Below are 22546 nucleotides of genomic sequence, written 5' to 3' on the forward strand. Positions count from 1 at the left end.
CGATCCATTTGACCGCGTGCAACGCAGAGCAGCTCGAATTGTCGGGGACCTAGCGCACTGTGAACGGCTGGATCACTTGGCGTTGCGTAGAGACGTCGCTTCATTGTGTGTCTTCTACCGCATTTATCACGGGGAGTGTTCTGAAGAGCTGTTCAACCTGATTCCTGCCGCCGAATTTCACCTTCGCACGACACGCCACAAGTTACGATATCATCCCCACCATCTGGATGTGTGGCGGTCCTCCACAGTGCGGTTTTCAAGGAGCTTTCTTCCTCGCACTACGAAGCTGTGGAATGAGCTTCCTTGTGCGGTGTTTCCGGGACGATACGACAAGAAAAGAAAAGAAATTAAGAAATTAATTAATAATAAATAATAATAATAAATAATATTAATAAATTAATTCAAGAAAAGCGCGTACACCTTCCTTAAAGGCCGGCAACGCTCCTGTGATTCCTCTGGTGTTGCAGGAGAGTGTGGGCGGCGGTGATCACTTAACACCAGGTGACCCGTACGCTCGTTTGTCCTCCTATTCCATAAAAAAAATACGTCTTGTGTTTATATTGTGATAATCACAATTCTTCAAAAATGTGTGTATATTTGTATGTACATACATAATGTAGATATATTATATATATTAGGAAGCAACTTTCGAAAAAAAAATATCTTTAAATAAATGTCTATCGAATCAGGAGTTCTTAATTTATAAATGGCTCTCTTTTGTGATACAAAAATGTCCTAAATTTTAGTTGCTGATCCCCACAGTAACATACCATATGACGTACAGATGGAAGTAAGTTTGTATAAAGCCTAAACTAGAGGAATTTTGCTGAAATATCTTCATTTTTTATGGAAAGAAGGGACGAGACGAGTTAGACGTTTAGCTGATAGTAATTCTAACACCCTACCCATTACAATGCAGTGCCGCTCAAGATTCTTGAAAACCCCAATAATTCTGAGCGGCCCAACAATTGCGCTCGTCACCTTGAGACATAAGATATTAAGTTGCATTTGCCCAGTTATTTCACTAACTATGGCGCCTTTCAAACCGAAACACAATATGCTTACACATTACTGTTTCACGGCAGAAATAGGCACCGTTGTGGTACACATAATCTAGCCGGCTTCCTGTGCAAAGGAGCCTCCCACTGGTGAAATATTGTTTCACCCATGCGTAATATAATTAAATAAAAATAAATGATTCTAATACTTAAAATATATAGTAACAACTGAACTGTTACTATACAATCAATATCATACGACATGTGTACTTTAAAGAAAGCTCACTGTACAATTTTTTCTAATGAGATATAGGGACCAAAGACCCTTCCTCTAACGGCCTTACAAATAATAAAAATAATATCTTTATTTACGAAATATTACACTAATTAATAGTAAAACAAGTTAAAAATATGTTTCTAAATTATATAAGTAATTAATTATTTGCATACAATACAGCTAAACTAGTATGAACTGTGTTTCAGCTGTCAGTGACTTCTCGGTATCAGACATAATTACCTACATAGTCAAATCAAATTATCAAATTTAGATAAAATAAAATAAAAATACTGTCTAAATGCAAAAAAGGTATACCTCAGAATAATATTTACAATAATACATTTTGCTTGTGATTGGTTTATTCGGACGTATAACGTTTCCCGCGTTTATTTGTAAGGCTGCTTGACATTCGGAAAACTTCAGGATTATTAGTATTGACAGTCAGCGATATCACAGTAGACATATGTACGTGGCGATATAGTCAACAATTTGCATATTCTTATATAAAATCATAGCAGAATCAATATTTAAGATAATCATAGCATTAAGGCTGTCTTGCACTTTGTTAGCTGTTATAGTTAATTTTGTCAAATATAATGTTAACAGTAACGCTGACTTTAACATAGCATAACACATATTCCTTGGCATTGTTAAAGTTAAAAAGTGAAATATCAAGTCAATATTGAATATTGATTTGAAACTTTTGACAGGTCGCTATTTAGCTATTTAACCTTAACAATAGCCCTAACCGGTCAAGATTGGACGGTTAAAGTTATTACGTTATCTAAAATTGTCAAATCACACATTTCTGTTCAGTTTGTTATTGCTAGTGTTTGTTGATGAAACCCGGCCATCTCTGGCGCGCGGAGAGATGTAAGATTGAAAGGTGGTGATTCATTCTGTTACATAAAAGCTGTTTATTTCAATTAATGTTGTAATACAAATTGCCATACAGTGTTACATTATGATCATCATCATCAAGTCTGCCGAAAGACGTCCACCACTGGACCAATCTTGACCAGATGATCAGTCCATATTGTATGGGGGCCTAACATCACTTTAAGGCTTTTAACAATTAAAGGCTGGCAACGATTCCTTTGGTGTTGTAAGAGAATGTGGGCTGCGGCAATCACTTAACACCACATGTCTTCCGGTACGATGTCGCTATTGGAGGACTTTACTGCCCCACCGGCCAAATGTCACTTGCCCACTGTCACTTCGGTTTCACAATCATCTGGTCTATATGGATGTCAGAGATGACTTTGGTTCTCCTACGGATCTCCCCATTTCTGATTCGATCTCGCAGGGAAATTCCCAGCCCTCTCCATTGTCCTCGAGAGACTCGCTTTCTCATAAGGTTACATACACTACTTTGTTGTACCAAGGTGCAATTTATGTAATAAAAACATGTTGTAATTACCACATTTCTGAACACCCGTAGGGTTGGTATGACCAGTTATGGTCAACAATGTTTCCGTGTAAGACATATAACGTGTGACAGTTATGATTAAAATATTTGATGTGTTTTTGCGATAGGTCAGCCAGTGTAGTTCTACTAGAATCTATTTTTGAACAACTAGAATTTATTTTGTAACAAAATTTGTATAGTACCTAAGTTATAAATAGCATGAATAGAATAAAATGCATCACAAATGATCTAGATTCTAGTAGAACTACAATGGCTGACCTATCGCAAAAACAGATCAAGCTTCATGTTTAGGAAATTATAATGAAGAAAGCGTATTATAAAGGAATATATAGAGTACTAGTGGACCCGACAGACATTATCCTGTACACACGTCTTAAATTTGAAAAATCGGTCCAGCCGTTAGGAAGAGTTCACTAACTTACACATGAGCAGGAGAATTATATTATTTGGACGGAATTGAGAATCTAAACCATTCTCGAATCCACCTGAAGACACAGAGAAAGTTTAATTAAAATTAATGTGTTATTGCGATAGGTGAGCCAATGTAGTTCTACTGGAATCTAGATCATTTGTGATGCATTTTATTCTATTCATGCTATTTATAGGTATTATACAAATTTATATTCAAAATATCTGTTTTATAGGAATTTGCCAATAATATTTTAAAACATCAAAAATGATTTCGTAAAAAATGCTCCCTGTTGTTATAATGAAATTGTTTCACAGCGGAACTGTCAAACCGTGCGTCACTAAATTCTCTCATAGAAAATATGTCCATACAAAACAAATATTGAAAATAAAAATAATTATGGGTCCCAAATCGAAATAAAAACTATCCTATCTCTCAAGTTGGGCCAAACTGCACTCCATGCCCATTAAAATCTGTTCATTAGTTTAGGAGTCCATCGCGGACAAACGTTATTTTAAGTAATCACTTTTTTGGATTGAGAAACAGATTTTGATGAATTAGCAATAACAGTGCGTCTTTGCTTTTATTTAAAGTTATCAGGGCAGGCCTGTCTCACTCACCGTGTAGGTATCGAGATCGTAAGTAGCGGCCTCTACAGAGTAGGCCAGCCAGTAGGGACTCACGCGCGAGCTTCATTGTCAGCTACTTCACAGATCCGACCTATAAGAATAAGAATAATATATAATAATAATGTCCATTGACGAAACATATTGGATTATCCATTATATTGTTAACATCTTAAGTACAATGATTCCTGCAAATAAAATTTCATTTCATTTAAAAAAAAATATATTGGGATAAAATATTAGTTACATAGTTGTTACAAAAATATCTGTTACAAAGTATACATTGGTACAAAGTAAGTAAGTTTAATTTTACAAGTATTCTGGCCTCACACTAGGATTCCCTGTGTCGTGTGGTTATAAAATGTTTTAAAAATGGAGAAACGTAAATAAAACAAAGCATATGAAAGGTCATTGCGATCAATATTTAAATTTTTTACAATTTTAAACAACATCGAAATGTGCTTGTCGAAATGATCGTTGTATTTAATAAAAATAGCCTGAATAATTATTTTTTATTAAAAAAAACATAACATATTGAACCAACTTTCCATGACAATCGCAATAACCACTGAACAATGGGCTCATTAAAGTATAATATGAAAATCTGTTAACAAGAAAACGAACACAAAACCACTAACACCTAAAATTGCAAAACAAAAATAAACTCTAAAATTACGTAGCCAGAATCTATAATTGAATATCAATTTGTTGGAATGACTTCTGGTCAAATTGTTCTGTATGCGAATGTGAGCATTAATCCTCGATGTTAAGGTTGAGTTTTAGTTGCGTTCAGTTGGAGGTATTCGAGAAATTCTTAGTTGGGATAGCTTCGTGTGTGGTCCAGTGCGCACGAAATGAAGTATGCTTAGTTTTATTTTTATTTTTATTCCGTAAACTTACGTTTTTGCAAATTTGAAGTGTATAATGTGCACGTGGTCCTAATTGCAATAAGAAGCTAAATTAAAAGCTAATTCAAAAACCTTTAAATAAAATAACTAAAAATATTTCAAATTAGATTTTATAGTAAAGATAAAAAAAGCATGTAAGTATGTACTTATGTACGCACGTAAGAAGTTATTCTTCTTTGCCGTAATAAAGCAAAAATCCTTAAAAAAAAATCCTCGTGCTTTTTTACGTTTGTAGTAAAAACAATATTGTAAGAAGGTAGTTAATACAACAAATGAAAATATTATTTATTATACAGCATATTTAATTTATTTTATGATTAATGATTTTTTTTTTAAACTTTCATATAAAACGAAATGATGAAGTAGACATATGAGTTACAAGAGGTTGACCAGCTAACGTTGGGGTGTCTAATTTGCGTGACGGTGTGCGCGCGTATGGTACAAATTCACTCTGTTTTTTTTCTAATGCGCCAAAAGAAGTATAACTTCAATAAATGAGAATTTATAAGTAAGATTTGTGATTTTGTTCTGTTCATAATAAAAAAACTCTTGCGGATGGAATTTTGGAAAATCTTAGCTGACCTCTACTCGATGAAAAGAATATTCCTACCAAATTTCAAGTCTTTAGCTCTAATGGTTCCAGAGATATCGTGATGAGTGACATATCATCTATAAGTATACACAACTAGCTGACCCGTCAGACGTTGTTCTGTATACATAATAAACAAGATACTGTTTTTTATGAATTTGTCAATAATATTTCATAACATTAAGAATTATTTCATAAAATATGCTGCCTGATGTTTGAGGCTTATCGTTTATTTTTCTTTAATTTAAACCAATGGTTCTATTGCTTGTGCTTAAAAAGGACAACGGAGTCTCGGTTTCCCTAAAATAGTAAAATTAAATAAAACGTGGGGCGAAAATTTTCTCTATTCAAACTCATTCTAACGCACGACATGCACATTAAATTTTAATGTCAGACAATAATGTACGAGTATATAACTCAATTTATGGTACCTACCTACGAGTAGGTTACTGGCGATGTTCACAAACTAGAGCATATCAGTAAGCACTTAAGTACATTTTTTGCCTGATTAGCATTCATTCACAAACATTTGTATGATCTGTATTTACTATTCAATACAAATTATAAAACAAAGTCCTCCGCCGCGTCTGTCTGTTTGCGATAAACTCAAAAACTACTGCACTGATTTTAATGCTGTTTTCAGCAATGGATAGTGTGGTTCTCGATGAAGGTTTTAGTATATATTTTGATAAGTTTTGTAGAGATTAACGATATTTGTTAGAGGTGTCGGAAAATAATCCGTCGGGGAGCTTTCATCAAATACGCTGTCTGAACCCTTTGAGGTATAACAAAATAATGTATCGTGCAATTTTGTATCTTATATAGACCAACTGAAAAGTGTGTCTATCTCTTAAGGCTATCATAATATATCCATTTAAATACTCAAAAATGTTGGCAATAATAAAGCGGCAATGTAAATGATGTTTACACAAATACGATATTAATCATTACCATTTTTATTACTACATATAATAATTAAAAAACACGTTTGTGTTTCATTTTTAACACATTAACTTAGATTACACATTTACGATGGCTTTAGACTACATTATTTCCGAATACTTATATTAATTTTTTTCGGTTAGCTAGAGCACTTATAACACTATTATATGTGTATACATAAACTGTACTTAAAGTACAAATATATGTATGTACAAACAAAAATGAAGAAATGCAATAAACTCCGCGGGTGTTAAACACACAATCATCAACGAACTCGGCAATTTGTCTAGTCATAAGTATAAATTGCTGCCATTAAACAAAAATAAGTGTCAAGTGAATTCAATATGATCAGATTTGTGAAAACTCCGTATTCGAAACTCAAATGAATTTTTAATCTACGGCTTTTCTTTCTGGTTCTGAAAACAAAACAATAAAAACAAAAATGATACTTCTTTTAATCCTTACAGCCTCGTCTCTCCTCTGGTTTTTAAAAAGTAAATATGCAGGGTGATGACTTACGCTTACTGACCGGTAGTAAGTAAAAAAAACTTGAGCCTACTCTAACATTTATAAATTGTACTGATTTGATACATAAACCACAAAAACGGGTATTTAAAAGTAGAGTATTAGTCGAGGTGTTAAAACTATCTCGTTTCACGACGACCACAGAGCAATCGATACTGACAATCTACTTGTTATACTCTGTTTGTCACAGCTTAAATAAATGCAGTGTGTAAATAATTCAAATTAGGGTATTCGTTTATTTAATAGTGACTGTAATTAATTTAAGAGATAAAATAGATTAAACAAATTTATGTAAATAAAATTAATAAAATTATGAAAATATCATATACATAAATAAATTAAACTCCGTTATTTTTACTTGCAGATGGCGTAAAGAATAAAACAATATGGCGGCCGTCTCCGTTCATTTACAAGATCGTATGAACATCCACGACAGCGAAGATGAGCAACCGTTCTCGCCAAACACGAGAGATACGACAAGCCCGGACTGTCCGGACGAAGAGAAAGAAAGACAACTACATTCATCTTCTTTCTCCATTCATAACGTCCTCAAAAAAGAACGAGAAAGCAATAGTCCCGAAAACGTCTTCTCTACTGATAAATTGCTACAAAGCACACCAAATTATGAAGAATCTAGAAACTCTGAAAGTGTTAGTCCAAGATTAGATGAAGATGAACAGAATGATAGAGCAGAAATTAGTATAGATGAACATTCGTGTTGTAGTGATGATACTGTCCTCTCAGTAGGCAACGAAGCACCTGTGTCTAGTTTTGATAAGTCCTCTGATCCACAAGGGCTTACATCATTTAGGCATATACAAACCCATTTGAACGCTATCTCACAGTTAAGTCAAAACTTAACAATAAATCAGCCACTACTTCTCCGACCAAATCCAATTAACCCAAACCCACTCATGTTTATAAATCAGCCATTATTATTCCAAAACCCTTTGCTAAATCAAGTTGATCTCAAATCCAACGTACCTAGACTATCATTACCTCAGAACAATATAATTAACCCGCAGTTTGGAGTAAACTACGCACTACGTACAAGAACAGATGAAAATCGACGATACAACTGTGTTAAATCACCAGAGAATGACTCTGACCGGGATTTTATAAACCAGAGTTTAAAGTTCAGTATAGATAATATATTAAAAGCTGATTTTGGTAGAAGAATAACTGATCCTTTGAACAAGCGTAAGACATTGAAAACACGGCATGAAGTAAAGAGTGTTCCTGTTAAGGAAATGGTGAGTGTGCAAAAAGAATTAGAAGCTAGAGTTCCCGAAGTCAAGCCTAGTGAAAAAGGGGCGATTGATTTATCCAAATCAGATGATAGTAATCCAGCCTCAAGCGTAGGTAAGTCTCTGTATTTAATCTTTTTCTATTCAGTTGTCTCTGTTATTAGAAATTATTAAATAACCATGTCGTATTTTTTTATATGAGAAATATCTCCTGACACCTGATGACTGATAGAAATTTTACACCATTTTTTATGGATTTACTCTAATTATTTGCACCAGTAAGGATTTCATTCAGTGTACTAATTTTGTGTTTGCGGCTGGGTTGATTTTTGCGATACCCTTACTCGTAGATAGCTCATGTTTTAAAAAGTAACTTAGGCTTATATAAATTGCTATATAGATGAATCTACGCAGGACAATTTGCGAACGGCTAATAAAAATAATCAACTAATATGTTCCCTATTTCCCAGGCAATAGTAGCAGTGATGGGCCCATGGTGTGGCCAGCCTGGGTGTACTGCACGAGGTACAGCGACAGACCAAGCTCTGGTAAGTTCTTCATTATAATCTTTAGTTATAATCATCACGTGTTTACATTCAGTTACAAGAAGATTGTAAGTTCCGGTATTAGTATTAAAACTATTCCTCATATAACTATATAGAGTTGTGTACCATACAAACTAAAGCGTTACGGTTTATAAAGTGGCTTAATACAAACTTCACTCGATCAATATAATGCATTGTGATAGCCACTATTAACTATAACTCATCGCAAGGTTGATTCATTTCATAAATCTTATAATATCTTACGCAATGAACTGACCTATCTAAGACGGTTTAAGAATTTGTCTTTCTAAGGAGATGATTCGTTTACGTATTAAAGAACATACCTATGTTAACAAAAACGACATATGGACCTTCAAGCTTAACTCCTCTAAATACCTAACCGATCCTATATCCGCATACTTGACATCGATATCATTATATCTTCAATAAGAGATGACGAAAATGACCTCTAATAAGCTTGGTATTCTCAGTAAAACGAGACAGTACATTTCTTCATGCAACTGCCTGCAACTATAGTAATTAACTAAGGTGCAAATTGGGCCTAAATTGGAATATTGATCTCACCTCTGCGCGGCTTCATTTGGCTCGAATCATCTCCAAATGGCATTGGGTAGATGTGAAAGACTCTCTCTGCATTTTCTGCCGCATACGGTCTATATCACATAGCTCGATGTACAGATGGCCGTTGATGCAGTAAAGTCCTCGAATAGCGACCACGTACTGGAAGACGTAGTGTTGGTAGGCCCCCCTCAAGATGGGCGACCTGGTCAAAATCGCCGGACTACGTTGGAGCAGCGCATTACCAATGGGAGGCTCCTTGGTACATGATGCCGGCTAGATAATGGGTACCACAACGGCGCCTTTTTCTGCCGTGAAGCAGTAATGTGTAAGCATTACTGTGTTAAGGTCTGAAGGGCGCCGTAGCTAAAGATATTACAGGGCAAATGAGGCGTAACATCTTATGTCTCAAGGTGACGCGCGCAATTGTAGTGCCGCTCAGAATTATTGGGTTTTCCAAGAATCCAAGCGGCACTGCGTTGTAATGGGCAGGGTGTATCGATTACCATCAGTTGAACGTCCTGCTCGTCTCGTCCCTTTTTTATTATAAAAAAATATCACTCACAAATAAACCTCCTACATTAATGATAAAAATAAACATAATTATTTCATTCCGCTTATACGTTACAAGTTACATTTAAACTGGATGAACTTTTTACCAGCCTTGTTACTTCCATTTGTGGTCATTTGTCACCTCAGAACCGGCTCACCATATTCATACTGTCACGCCTGAGCGAAAAAGGTGAAGAAGTGTCAAGAATTCTCAATGGAATTGTTAAATAGATAAGACAATGTTATAAACTGACGTTACTTCTATTTTTGCAATAGCCTCCTATTATGAGGAATCCTACCACTTCTTTTCTTATATGAAATGGTGCAAAGGGCTAGAAAATTAGATGTTAGGTCATTTGCCCAGTAATTTCATTTGCTACGCCGCCGTTCAGACTGAAAAAAAAAAAATGCTTACACATAGTAATGTGTAAAGCAGTAGCTTCACGGCAGAAAAAGGCGCCGTTGTGGTACTTATAATCTACCCGGCATTCTGTGCAAAGGAGCTTCCCACTGGTAAATGCCCTTTTCTTTTTATGCGCCGGGGAAGCACAGGGCAGTCAAAGTATTGCGAATATAAATGCATTTATATTCGCAATTATTTATACTAAAACCTTCTCCGAAACACGCTGCATCTTATAGTATAAGTATTATTTCGAAAAAACGGCTCCCCATTAATTACCATAGATTTATTTTAAATTACCAAAAAATCTGGTTTATTGGTTACCAGACTGAACTCATTATTGCATGCACATACCATATAACAAGGTTACTAAAAATGTTAAAGTTGGTGCCAAGTTTAAAAGACATAAAAGGCATTTATTTTTTCAAAATTGATTCCTTTATAATTCTTTTTGATGTAATTTCTAACATACTAGACACTACTACCGCTTCGGAAACAAATGGCGCTCTGAGAGACAAATTCTCCCAGCATTTTTTTTGCGCTTTTTAACAACACTACGACATAAATCTTCATGATGTTCTTAAAATTTTATGTCAGAACGAAATACACATATTAGATATTTAGACAGTCGAGTTAATTACCAGCAACCTCAGAATGTTGTATGAAAATATTTACTCTTGTTTTTTCTTAAGATAATAATTTTAGTAAACATTCATATACCACAAAATCTTAGATAATTTACTCGTCTACATAGAGCCTCTTGCTACTAGACAACGCATAAAAACAGGCCAGGTGTAATATTTTAGCGTTCGTGACACGCTACGTCTTACACTCGCGATTTGTGTTAGTGTGAGTACTTTGCTCAAAATAGAGGTGAACTGTCAACCTCAATTTTTTTCGAAGTCTTCACAGCTGTAAATGATCGAAGCACAAAACATATGCCCAATAAGTAATATTAATATAACCGCTATAACAAATGGGGCATTATGGTTTTCACCCCATAAATAGGGTAACGCCTTTCTTATCTCGCACAGCCCATGGGGTACTTATCAAATTAACTCCGCCGAGGGACGGTTTTATGAACCGGGGTTGAGTACATAAATGGGGAAATGAAAATGTAACTGATTTTGCGGTTATCAATTTATGGCCGTCTCGAGACCGTTTAGCTGTAGGGTTTTATTGCCAAGATGGCGCCTTAATGACAATTTCCACGAAGTATTTACTGTCGGGAAATGATGAGCTTTTGTTGAGCATACATAATAATATAAAATTAACAAAACATAAGCCAGGCCTTCCTCATAAGTTAGAAATAATATAGTTGTGAATATAATGACGTTTTTTGTCAACAATAAAATATTATACAATAAAGAAAAAATATCAACAAAAATAGTGTAAAAGCAAGAAAAACTATCTCTGTCTTATTAATAAACGCAATTTTAACTTACTCCAAACTTAGAATTACTTTTACATGTCATGTAATTCTGTACTGACAAAGTTAGGATACAGACTTTTTTTTAATATTTGGAATAACTTTAATTTTCGTTTATAAATAACTAATTATAATGTAAATTATGACTATAATAATTGATGTGAACGTTGAGAATTCTTATTACAAAACAAACAGAAGTGTAATGTGTCGTATCTGTAGGTACGTGTCTATCTTTACTCTGTGGTTGTACTCATAGAACGGGTGTAATAGTTTGGGCAATGATATTTATTATAACTTAAAAAAGCAATAAGTTCTTACACACTTACTTGCATACCAGAAAATGACACTTAGGAATGTCACAAGAAATACTTTTTACCATTTTTTACCATTTCGGAAAAGGTTGAACTTTAATAAGAAGAATTGGCAAGAAATTCACTACCACTCCTTTAAATCAACTTTCACAGCTTCATCGCCTTACAAATTATTTTAATTACAATCTATGTGAAGTCAAATACTCATTGCTTTACATGAGTTTTCCATGTTTATTTTCGATCAATTCCTCAAATAATAATGTATCGCATAACAACCCGATTATGAGAATTTGTAGAGAATTTAACGAAGTGTCTGCTGATTTTGATATATTCTTTACAAATATAGTCTTTTGTAAAAATACTCTTTATAAAACTTTCTAGTTTAAGTAAAATAATTTAACTTAACTTAAATTTCGTTATAATGCAATTAATGTTGTGTCCACTTATTATTTTTTTTTTTACTGTATGTGGTGAATGATGTGTACAATTTTAATTGGATCTCAGGATCATAAAAATATGCTGTACTTGTTATTAGATGATTGTTTTATCTTGTATCTGTAATTGGACCTACTTGTAAATAAATAAATAAATAAAGAAAAACATTATTATTAAGTAAAAACACCAGAGCTAATTGAGCACAGTAGATACATCAACCCATACTCATTGTAAATAATTAATGGTACATTGTTCGGCGGCCATTTTGTTTTAATGGAAGAGGAGAATGAACGAGTGTTCATTCTCCTCTTCCGCCGCCCACATTCTCCTGCAACACCAGAGGACAAAGGAGGGTTGCCGGCCTTTAAGGAAGGTGTACTTGCATTATTTGAAGTTATCCATGTCGTATCGTCCCGGAAACATGACCCATGGAAGCTTGCTTAGCATTCCACAACTTGGCTGTACGTGGAAGAAAGTTTCTTGAAACTGAAACCACACTGTAGAAGAACGCCACACATCCAGATTGTGGGGATGATATTGTGATTTGTGGCGAGTCTTGTTAAGGAATTCGGCGGCAGGAATCAAGTCAAACAGCTCTTCGGAACACTTCCCTTGATAAATGCGGTACAAGAGACACAATGAATCGACGTCTCTTCGTAATGCCAAGTGATCTAGCCGTGCAAATGGTTCGAACTGATACTGGGGTGCACCAAACCAGATATGGCAGCAATACTCTATATGTTATATAGTATATTCGCTGTCTTGGTTTTTATCATTATTAATATTTATTTTAAATTTCTGAATCTACCATATGTTCGGAAAAAGTAGAACTCGTTAGATGAACATACAAGTAACTCAACGGCCACTACTTAGTATAATGTAATGGCTGTAACATGGACAATTTTTAGTTTGTAAGGTGCTGCGTCCATTTATGAATCATTTTCAACGCTAAAAACATTTGTGTTGGTAAGGAATTAAACGATGTATTCGGAACCACGAACCAATCACAATACAGTTAAAGAACAGTACTTTATCTTTATACTAGAGCGCCCAAATCGACGCACGCACACATACACACGATTTACACGGCCGCTAAGTAATTTTGGAAAGACAAAACTATTGAGTGCCACGCGGTACGCCGCCGGACTGGTCGCTATTCGAGTTACATTAGCTGTGCTGCGCTGTCCGCGTCGTTAATGTATGTACCAACCCTAATGCTTAGACGAAGGTATAAATGGAGAACTCTGAGTTACGCTACTGTATTGTATCCTTGGTACTAGATCGTCGGTTACGATTTCAACGATTCGAGTTATACCGGCTTTTTTTCAAGGATCCCTGAAAACAACGACAAAATGTCAATTTGTAGTTGAGATCTATTAAGTACTTCAGAAGTTAGAACCGTCACGGTAACTCCCACGCTCCATTTAATCCCTTCTATCTCTTGTTATAAGCCCAATGAGGCTTGACCGTGTCACCATTCAACAACCACTTTGATTACTTTTCTTTTGTTCAATTTTTCAAGGGATATAAGCCTTAAACGCTTTATACGGTCTCTTACAAAAGATGCGATTCTTCCGCCATAGAATAAGTATACTTTAATTAGTGTCGGTTAAGTGGGAGGTTCTGTGCGCCCTCCTTCCAAATAATTCTGTTTATTCTTCTTTTTGCTCATTGTCTTTTCTGTTTTTATGCCTAGTTCTTTTTATTTTTTTTCTTGAACAAAATTATCTTTAAATATATATTATAAAAAGATATACTCGCAAAACCTCTTACAGGCACGGCCATATATAAACTTGGTATAAAGTAATACCTATAATAATAAACCAAGAATATGCAGAACAGTTGACTAACGGCCGTTTTTAGTAATCTACCTATCCTTAGATTAACTTACTAGAGGTAGACAAATCTATCCTTTTACACTTACTTACATTTCAATAACCTATCGTCTAACATATAACTATGGATAGATAGGATCTTGTCATTTCAATTTGCAATTTATCCGTTAATAGAGACTATCCGTTATTGAAAACAGCCTTATATCGCTGACAAATAAAAAAATAATAAAAAAAATATCGCTGACAACACTGTCAATACAGTGATAATTCTGGCCTATGAATTGCATGCCGTCCCATTAAATAAATTAGAAAAAATAAAAATGACAATTCGGAAGTTGGTCGAATGTGAAGCAGCCTTGTAAATAAACGGACTCGTAGATCTAGAGAAAATACACAATTATTCATTATTTCGTTGGATCTCGAAGGGTTTAAGCAGCGTTGTCGTTGTAAGCTCCCAGACGGCTTATTTTTTTTCCGAGACCTTCAAAAAATATCGTTAAAGTATACAAATATGTTTACAAAACATAAACAATAATGTAATAATAATAAACTATTAGAAAACCTTCCTCGAGAACAACGACATCCATTGGTGAAAACAGCATGAATATCGGTGCAGTAGTTTTTGAGTTTATCCGAATAGGCGGCGGAGGACTTTGTTTTACACTGTGTAGTGATAACAATAATTGCCAATTAAAGTGCAATTATTGCGAAGCCATTATGACGTGATTGAGCAACTGTTAAATCCATCTTGTAACCATACAGGCTAGTATTTTCTCCTGAGCACATTAAAAGTCATAAAAAATTGGGAGTTGAAGAGAAAAAAATTGAAATTATAGTATTAAAATTTGAAATTTCATAATGTTTAAAAGCAATTAAATTATTAATTTCAATTTATTTTTAAAACTTATTAACTTAAACACAGTGTATACACATAAAATTTTTGACTAAATTCATTTAATTTCACTTATAAGACACAGCTCTAATGTTACACAATACGTCAGCTATATAGCTACAGATACACTGCTATAAGCTTTACGGTGACGTGAACTCAAGAGATTTATTTCACCCATCCAAAAAGTGTCTAATGATATACATTTATAGTTATTTTTTTTCTTAAGATTTCACTTCAAAAAATGTCACAATATTTATTTTCACACCAATAAACAATCTAACTGCGTATGGCTAGTGAAGTGACAATGATATTGATTAGCATTTTATCGTACTTAGTTACGTTTCATCGACTCCACGGGTTATTAAACATGTGTTTTTGCTCAGATGTATGGATGTTATCGAACGTAAATTGTGTATAATCGATATAATATTTATAATTCAAACATTGATGCATTCCTTAAAAGTGTTGAAGAGTTTTTTCTGTTTGAACATAGACAAACATAGACCGATATAATGGTTTATTGTCTATGCTTGCTATGCTAGGCATAGATAATGAAGTAATTCTGGATGTATGTTTTTTCTTTTAAATAACTTGTTGCCTTGTTGCTCAGTTGTAACGTTCTTTCAAAGGTTATATTTATTAATATTATTATATTATCACTTCACAATATGACTCTTAGGTATAATTAAATGAAATACTTCTTGGGGCGTATTGAGTTCTTTTTTGGGGGATATCTGTGGTTTTATAATTTACTCTAAGATTATGCTAGGTTTTATAGTTGTGAGTAGCTAATTGGTATCTATATCTATAATATTAAACGAGGACTTTTGTATTAAAAATCTATAAATTTCATGTATCTCTGTAGAAAACAAACTACTTTATGTTATTTTGATAAAATTATCTACAAGGGATTTTTTATGGATTTGAATTAAAATTCAAATATTTTTATTCGAAATAGGATGTGATATCACTTACTGAAAGTCAAAAAGTACCACCCATTCGAAAAACTATGCGTCAGTTTGAGAAGAACGGGCGCAACAAACTCAGCAGATTAATTTTTTTTCATAAAAAAATTTGATTACAACGTAACATCGTACAATTAAAATTATTATTTAATAGCCTGAGGGCGGTCGCTCCATTCCCAATCTGTGGTCCATTAAGAAAGTCATTTATGCTATAGTAACTACCAAACTACCTAGTCCCTATAGATTAACGCATTTTTACTACTTTTTACGCCCGTTATTCAGTTACCACATTCTGTTTCTTTGCATGAAGTTTCATATGTTTCAGTGTTTTGAGGCAAACTTATTTTTGCCTATTGTTTCCAAAAGTGCTTAAATAGAGTATTTCAGTATTAGATGTACGTACGCGTAGTTAATATATGAATTATAATAATACTACTAGAAAACGCTAAAATTTTTTTCATATGCTAGCCATCCCTATTAAAAATAAAACACAAAAAAATTATATACGTCAAAATGAAGAGGAAAACTACATTTTTAAGTTTTTCAGTAAATTAATAATAATAATAGGTAATAATAATGTCTTACAAAAATTACTTATCCTAATTAATAAGAAAAAAATACAATGAACAAAGTTTAGTATTTACATAAACGTTTTAGCAGCTGAAGCCAAACTGGGAAGAATTATACTTATTTTTTAATCTGTACTCTTTATTCACCCTCTTATCAGATACCTATACAATTACTTCAATAAAAATTTGGCATGTTGAGGACCACTAAAGGTTAATTAGGTGACATCTACGAAAATAGAAAATAATATACTTATGGTTTTTTCTTTAAAATCTTAATTATCATGAACACTGAGGGAAAGGTACAGCACAGCACAATATTTATCTTATATAAAATCATAAAGCTACTTAGACTTTTTTATGACAGTAAGGAGACCAGCAGAACGTTCAACTGATGAATCCAAAAATTTTTGTGGCACTTCAATTGCGCTCGTCACCTTGAGACATAAGATTTTAAGTCCCATTTGCCCAGTAATTTCACTAGGTACGGCGCCCTTCAGACCGAAACACAATAATGCTAACACATTATTGCTTCACGAAAGAAAAATGCGCCGTTGTGATACTCATAATCTAGCCGGTATCAGTCAAAAGCCTCCATTTTTAAATTTTTTGTTTTAAGATACGGATTTCATAAAATCAATCTACTGTCTTACTTACTTCTGTCAAGCCTATTAACTCCATAAACGTGTAGAGAAATCAAGTTAGCCATTCACCTCAAATGCTAACGTGCCTTGTGTTGATGCTGTAAATTAAACTTCTAAATTAGCCGAAGTATAATAATCTGCCCCAACAAAAAAGAAGCATTCAGCAAAAGCTTTTAACTTCATTACAAATTCATTTGCAACAATAAACACAGTCTATGGAACATAATATATTTAATCTGTGTCGCATTTGACAGTTATATTATCAAAACAAGATGGCGGCTGCTTTGACACCCGCTCATTTGCATAGATATGTGTTGCGATTGCCTTAATAAAAGTGTAAAAGTATCATAAAATGATCAATGGAGAGCTGTTATCTCCGTAAGATATCGTAAAATAAAATATTTGATTGTGACAATGTTTTAAAATTAAATAAATTTTAAGCTTCGTTCAAATAATATATATGAAGAAGAAATCTTATATAATTTATACGTCTAGAAAGAGTCTTTTGCTGCTAGACAACCGATGAAAATAGTCCAGGAATATTGCTTTAGTGTGCGTGACCAGTCGCTATTAATAGTACTACACTTTGCGTATGTGTGCGTGAATTGCTCAAAATAGAGGTTAGTTCTAAACGCATTTTTCGACGATTTCACAGCTGTCATAGTCTAGAAGTTTAAGAAATATTGACAATGCCCTCCTTTATTTGAGAGGGCAGATATAGTATAATGTAGGCTAAAATAAGCACGTCAAAAAATTTGAAAAAAATGTTTAAAATAATTTGAATAATTTAAAAAACCTATATCTCATTCGATTCGGAATGATGCGGACGTCTAGAAAAATATGTAAGAGGGAGTTGTATTAGCGCATAAGAAAGTGCAGTTATTGCTGTTAAGAAAAAGTGTGTGTAAAAATTATTCCTCGTACTATTTTACGTTTGAAGAAAGAACAATCATTGTAATTAATAAAGAAGGTCTTCAATATAACCAAAGAACTAAGGTATTAAATACTTAAATAAATTAAATCGAAATACTAATCAAAAGTACTGATTGCATAGCAAAATATTTATCACAAATCATTTTAATCTTTCCTACATTTAAAAGGAATAATTTATATTCGTGACGCATTGCTATTTAGTTAAAAACTAGCTGATCCGGTAAACGTTTGTCATATAAATTATTTTTAGAGCTAGAACGTTTCTTGGACATTGCATCTTTACTTTATTTTTCTAAAATAAAAGTAACCTAAGTTACTCCTTATTACTAACTGTTACCTGCCAATAAAAGTCCGGTCAAAATCGGTCCAGCCATTTCAGAGATTAGCCGGAACAAACAGACAGACAGACAAAGATTACCTCATACGTCATTAACCTGTGTTACCATTACTTCGGTAATTTAAGGGCTTTTACGAGGGTAAAAGTGTGTGATCATATACAACTAGTTTTTGAGACTATTTCGGGTATGCGCGTTTCCTGCGCTGCGTAACTAGGCCCGGGCATTCATAGTCGCCTACGCAGCTTGGGTTTTTATAAAATAATCTAGGGGTACCACCAGCCTTACTAGGCTTCCACATGGGAGTCGTGGTCTTCTGTCAAAGTGCAGTGATTAAAAAATGGTCATTGTAATAAATTAAAAATAAAATTCTTACCAATCGCATTCGGGATGGGAATTTTAATTGCCAACCCAAACTTGCTATGCAATCAGTATATTTAGTATAAAAATTTATATTTAAATATTTTTGTACATCAAACAATAATTGACGGGTGATGAGTTCTTTGATGTACATTTAAAATATCCCATAGTAAATTTTGTGTTACTTTTTCCATTTTCTTTCCAAACAGCAATCAACAATCACAGTTATTTCACACCAACGTACAGACACTGAAATCACAAATTACACAAATTAATAGACTTAATTAACGAGCACTGGTATACTAATTAACACTTATTAACGGTGCGTTAATAATGTATTACATCGGGCATTAATGATAGGCTCTCGGCTGCGGACGTGTGAAGTACTGTTCAATGTATAATGATATTTTAACTGATTTAGAAAGCTACTACGAAGCTCTTTAGGTGAAATCACAGACTTAGAATATCCTAACATATAGATGACCTACAGCCCGATAAATTGTGACAGTTGCTGATAATTGTCTTACGGCCATTCCCAATTTTCAGTCTCCGGTTATAGCCTACTTGAGATAAAAAAATCGTAACTATCGTTAACTTTTCTGTTCCAATAAACTTATTGACGGTAACTCATCTATCCGTACACGCAGCTTGCCAGGGATAGAAGTTTGTATGGAAATTGCAACAGTGAACTGGTGATAAGAATGACTTATAGGGGATATTAGAACAGCTTTAGATAATTGACAGCTAATAACTGACTGTAGAAGGTAGTAATTTATCTCTGTCTGTAGATAGTAGGTATATTGGGAACCGTCGTGAGGGGTACAGATCTGGTTTAGACGAGATTCAGTCTTCACCTCATATTAAGTATTTTTTTTATTATGGTTTGAATTTCGAAAAACACCTTAATCCTAGGATCTATTCTCAACTCCCTATACCTAAATAAGGGGTGTGGAAATCAGGGCTACTAGCTAGGGCGTGTGCCATTACTATGCCGAAGTTTAAATTACATCCTCAAGACTTTTACTTTTAAGAAGCTACCTCCTCAGAGGGTTTAGGCAGGGCACGTCCTCAGCCTTAAGTAAAGGTACTGTAAGACAGCTGAGCCTGATCCTGACGATCGTCTCATATTCCAGTAGGATGTGTAGGTGTTTGGGGTCTTCAGTGGCTCCACAGCAGAACCTGCATAGGTTTGATTCACTGAGACAAATTCTAGGTGCACATTCAGTTTGCAATGACCGGAGAGGAACCCCGTAAGGACTTTCAGTTGTTTTATATGCTTTATGCTCTTGGTTTGACCCTTGTGCATACAAGTCCATTGGACTAACAGATATATAAGGGGTTAAAGCATGAAATTTTTGATTTGTACTGATAAATATAAATTTGTTTGTAACATATTGATTTAATCAAATTAGTTACCATTATATCTATACATTGCTGCAATAGGAAGGTCATTTATGGCTTTGCGATAGAACTGTGTTCGTAGAGGGTGTCGGTAGGGACACTCGAACCCGACATATGAGCCACGTTTCGGTGTCTAAATACGTAAATGTATTTTCCTCCTTTCAAAAAAAAAAATCGTCGCCTCGAGTCGACGTGAACTAGTTTCTACGTGAACACGCACATAAGGGGCGCGACATAATTATGTATATAATTATATTTCAAGACACTTGGCCCGCGGGGCCCAGAGGTGCGGAGAATATAAAAACTACTATCTTCGCGCCTCAATAAGGCTACTGGTAACCCAAGCGCTGGCAGCTATTTCGGTCACAGATGAGCTTAGCTATCCAACGCAGAAACGTTTTAGTATTTTTGGTATACTTCCCGTAATGATAGTTTTAATTTAATTTAATCATAGTATTGTAACTATAGTTATAAAAAAGTGTACATTTGAAATATTGTTAGTTTTTTTTTGTTAGTATTATTTGTTTAATCTAGGTTTTTAGTACAATTTTTATTTAGTTACATTTTTAGATATGGATCCCAGATTGGGTAAAGGCCTCCTCCAACTTCATCCACAACTTTTTGTCCAGTGCAATATACACACTTAAACATACATAAATACATAAAAACATCCATGACTCGGAAACAAACATTTAAATGTTTGCATCTACCGGGATGCGAACCCGGGACCTCTAGCTTAGTTGGCTGGGTCATTAACCACTGAGGTATATTGGTCGTCATATAGCTCAGTGGTTAGTGACCATGCCTACTGAGCTCTTATTAAATTGTCAATTAAAACATAACGTTATCAGGTTGGTATATTAATTCCTGCATTATTCAATATTTAAGCGGAAACTTAAATTGTCATTTATACTTAGTTATTTAACATTAAGTATGTATTTACGCAACAAAAGCAAAACTTCTCTCCCAATATTAAACATAAACAAATAAAGTCTGCGTGAATAAGTTGACATGTCGAAATTACTTACTTTTCAGGGCAGCTTTTTATCTTCAAATTTAAATTGAATTTACTTATACTATTTTTATGTTAATTTATTAAAAGAGTGTGATTTATTTGATTGTAATTTTCAGATAAAAATAAAATATGATCCTCTGGTATAACGATGGTTGCAAAAGTATTCAATTTCGAATTGTCTACTTATTCACGCATTATATGGAGTTATATTATTAAGTAGTAATTCATATCTATTGAGCAATTTTTCTGAAGAAATTGTTATTGGATTTTTGACATCGACATTCGCTAAATATAACACTTAAAAATGTATGTTAACAGTAAATTACGCACCCAGGGAAAAAAGTAGGTAATTCTCACCCGCGGGACAATCGCGGGTGGCAGTGTCCTACTTATCTCACGTGGTGCGTTTAGGATTTGTTTTCCCACCTGGATGAAAAGCTCGGTTTTAATTCCTGATACGAGGGACAAAAGTCGTCTTGCCGGGAGAGAATCGGCCACTTTTGTCCCTCGTACCAGGGCCTAAAGAACAGCTTTTCATCGACGTGGGGAAAAAAATGTATTTTTACATTTATTATTTGGTAACAACTAGAATTGAAATTTTCCTAAACTATTGCCTAACTTTCTTCTAATTACATATTAAAAATCGTTTTATTGAATGTTCAATACACACTTTCAATTACATTTCAAAATTTAATCATTGGACTCCTTGATACATGGAAGAGTCTATAAAATTTAATATTATTTCATTTCACATTCAAGTTAGCATATAACGCAGCATAATAACTTATGCTGTGTTAAATATTATTTTATTGGAATTCAACGTACAACCTTCAGACTAATAAAAAAGAAAAGACGATACATTGGAAATCCTATGAGGGAACAAATAATTTTACCGTGAGAAATAAAATTCGCACTAGGAATCATTCGCGTAGCATCTAAGAAGACCTGCGGTACTATTCTCGTAATTTAAAAATCGTTGACTTTAAGTTCGGATTCTATCCACATTTTGCCCCTAGATTGGCATTCTCTTAAAGCTTTCCTCGAACGTAATCTGAATCGGAGCGCGGCTCAATGGCATTTGAACGACAGGCAGACATGAAAAGTTCAAAACACTCCTAGGTGTTACCAGTCTTCTTGAAGTGACCTCGCATTACTGAAGTATTTACCCATGGTTGGCTACTCCTGCATATTACATGATTACATAAGTGACCGTTTCGTCCTCAGCACTCGTCAGGAATGTCCAAAACATTGATTGTGAAAAGTTGCTTATTTAGCGATGTGACCCGTTAGGAATTATGATTCGGATATCGTGTCTGTTTAGGCTGATGAGTTGACGTGTCAATTTGGTCGATAGTGCAGGTATTCGCTTCTTTCCACTGTCTACAGCTTAAAACGTTTA

The 22546-nt window shown here is 34.1% G+C and overlaps 1 protein-coding gene across 2 annotated transcripts in view; it reads left to right on the top strand.

Annotated features, from left to right (window-relative positions):
- The window catches only part of LOC126971429 (homeobox protein invected-like), a 93882-nt gene that overhangs the window by 29533 nt on the left and 41803 nt on the right, over positions 1-22546 (top strand). For both annotated transcript variants that reach the window (XM_050817748.1, XM_050817749.1), the window contains exons 2-3: positions 7068-8065; positions 8421-8498. In XM_050817748.1, the coding sequence (XP_050673705.1) occupies positions 7090-8065; positions 8421-8498 (1054 nt within the window). In that variant the 5' untranslated portion in view covers positions 7068-7089. The remainder of the gene's footprint in view (positions 1-7067; positions 8066-8420; positions 8499-22546) is intronic.

The sequence above is a fragment of the Leptidea sinapis genome, chromosome 23 (assembly GCF_905404315.1).
Source record: "Leptidea sinapis chromosome 23, ilLepSina1.1, whole genome shotgun sequence".
Lineage (NCBI taxonomy): Eukaryota > Metazoa > Arthropoda > Insecta > Lepidoptera > Pieridae > Leptidea > Leptidea sinapis.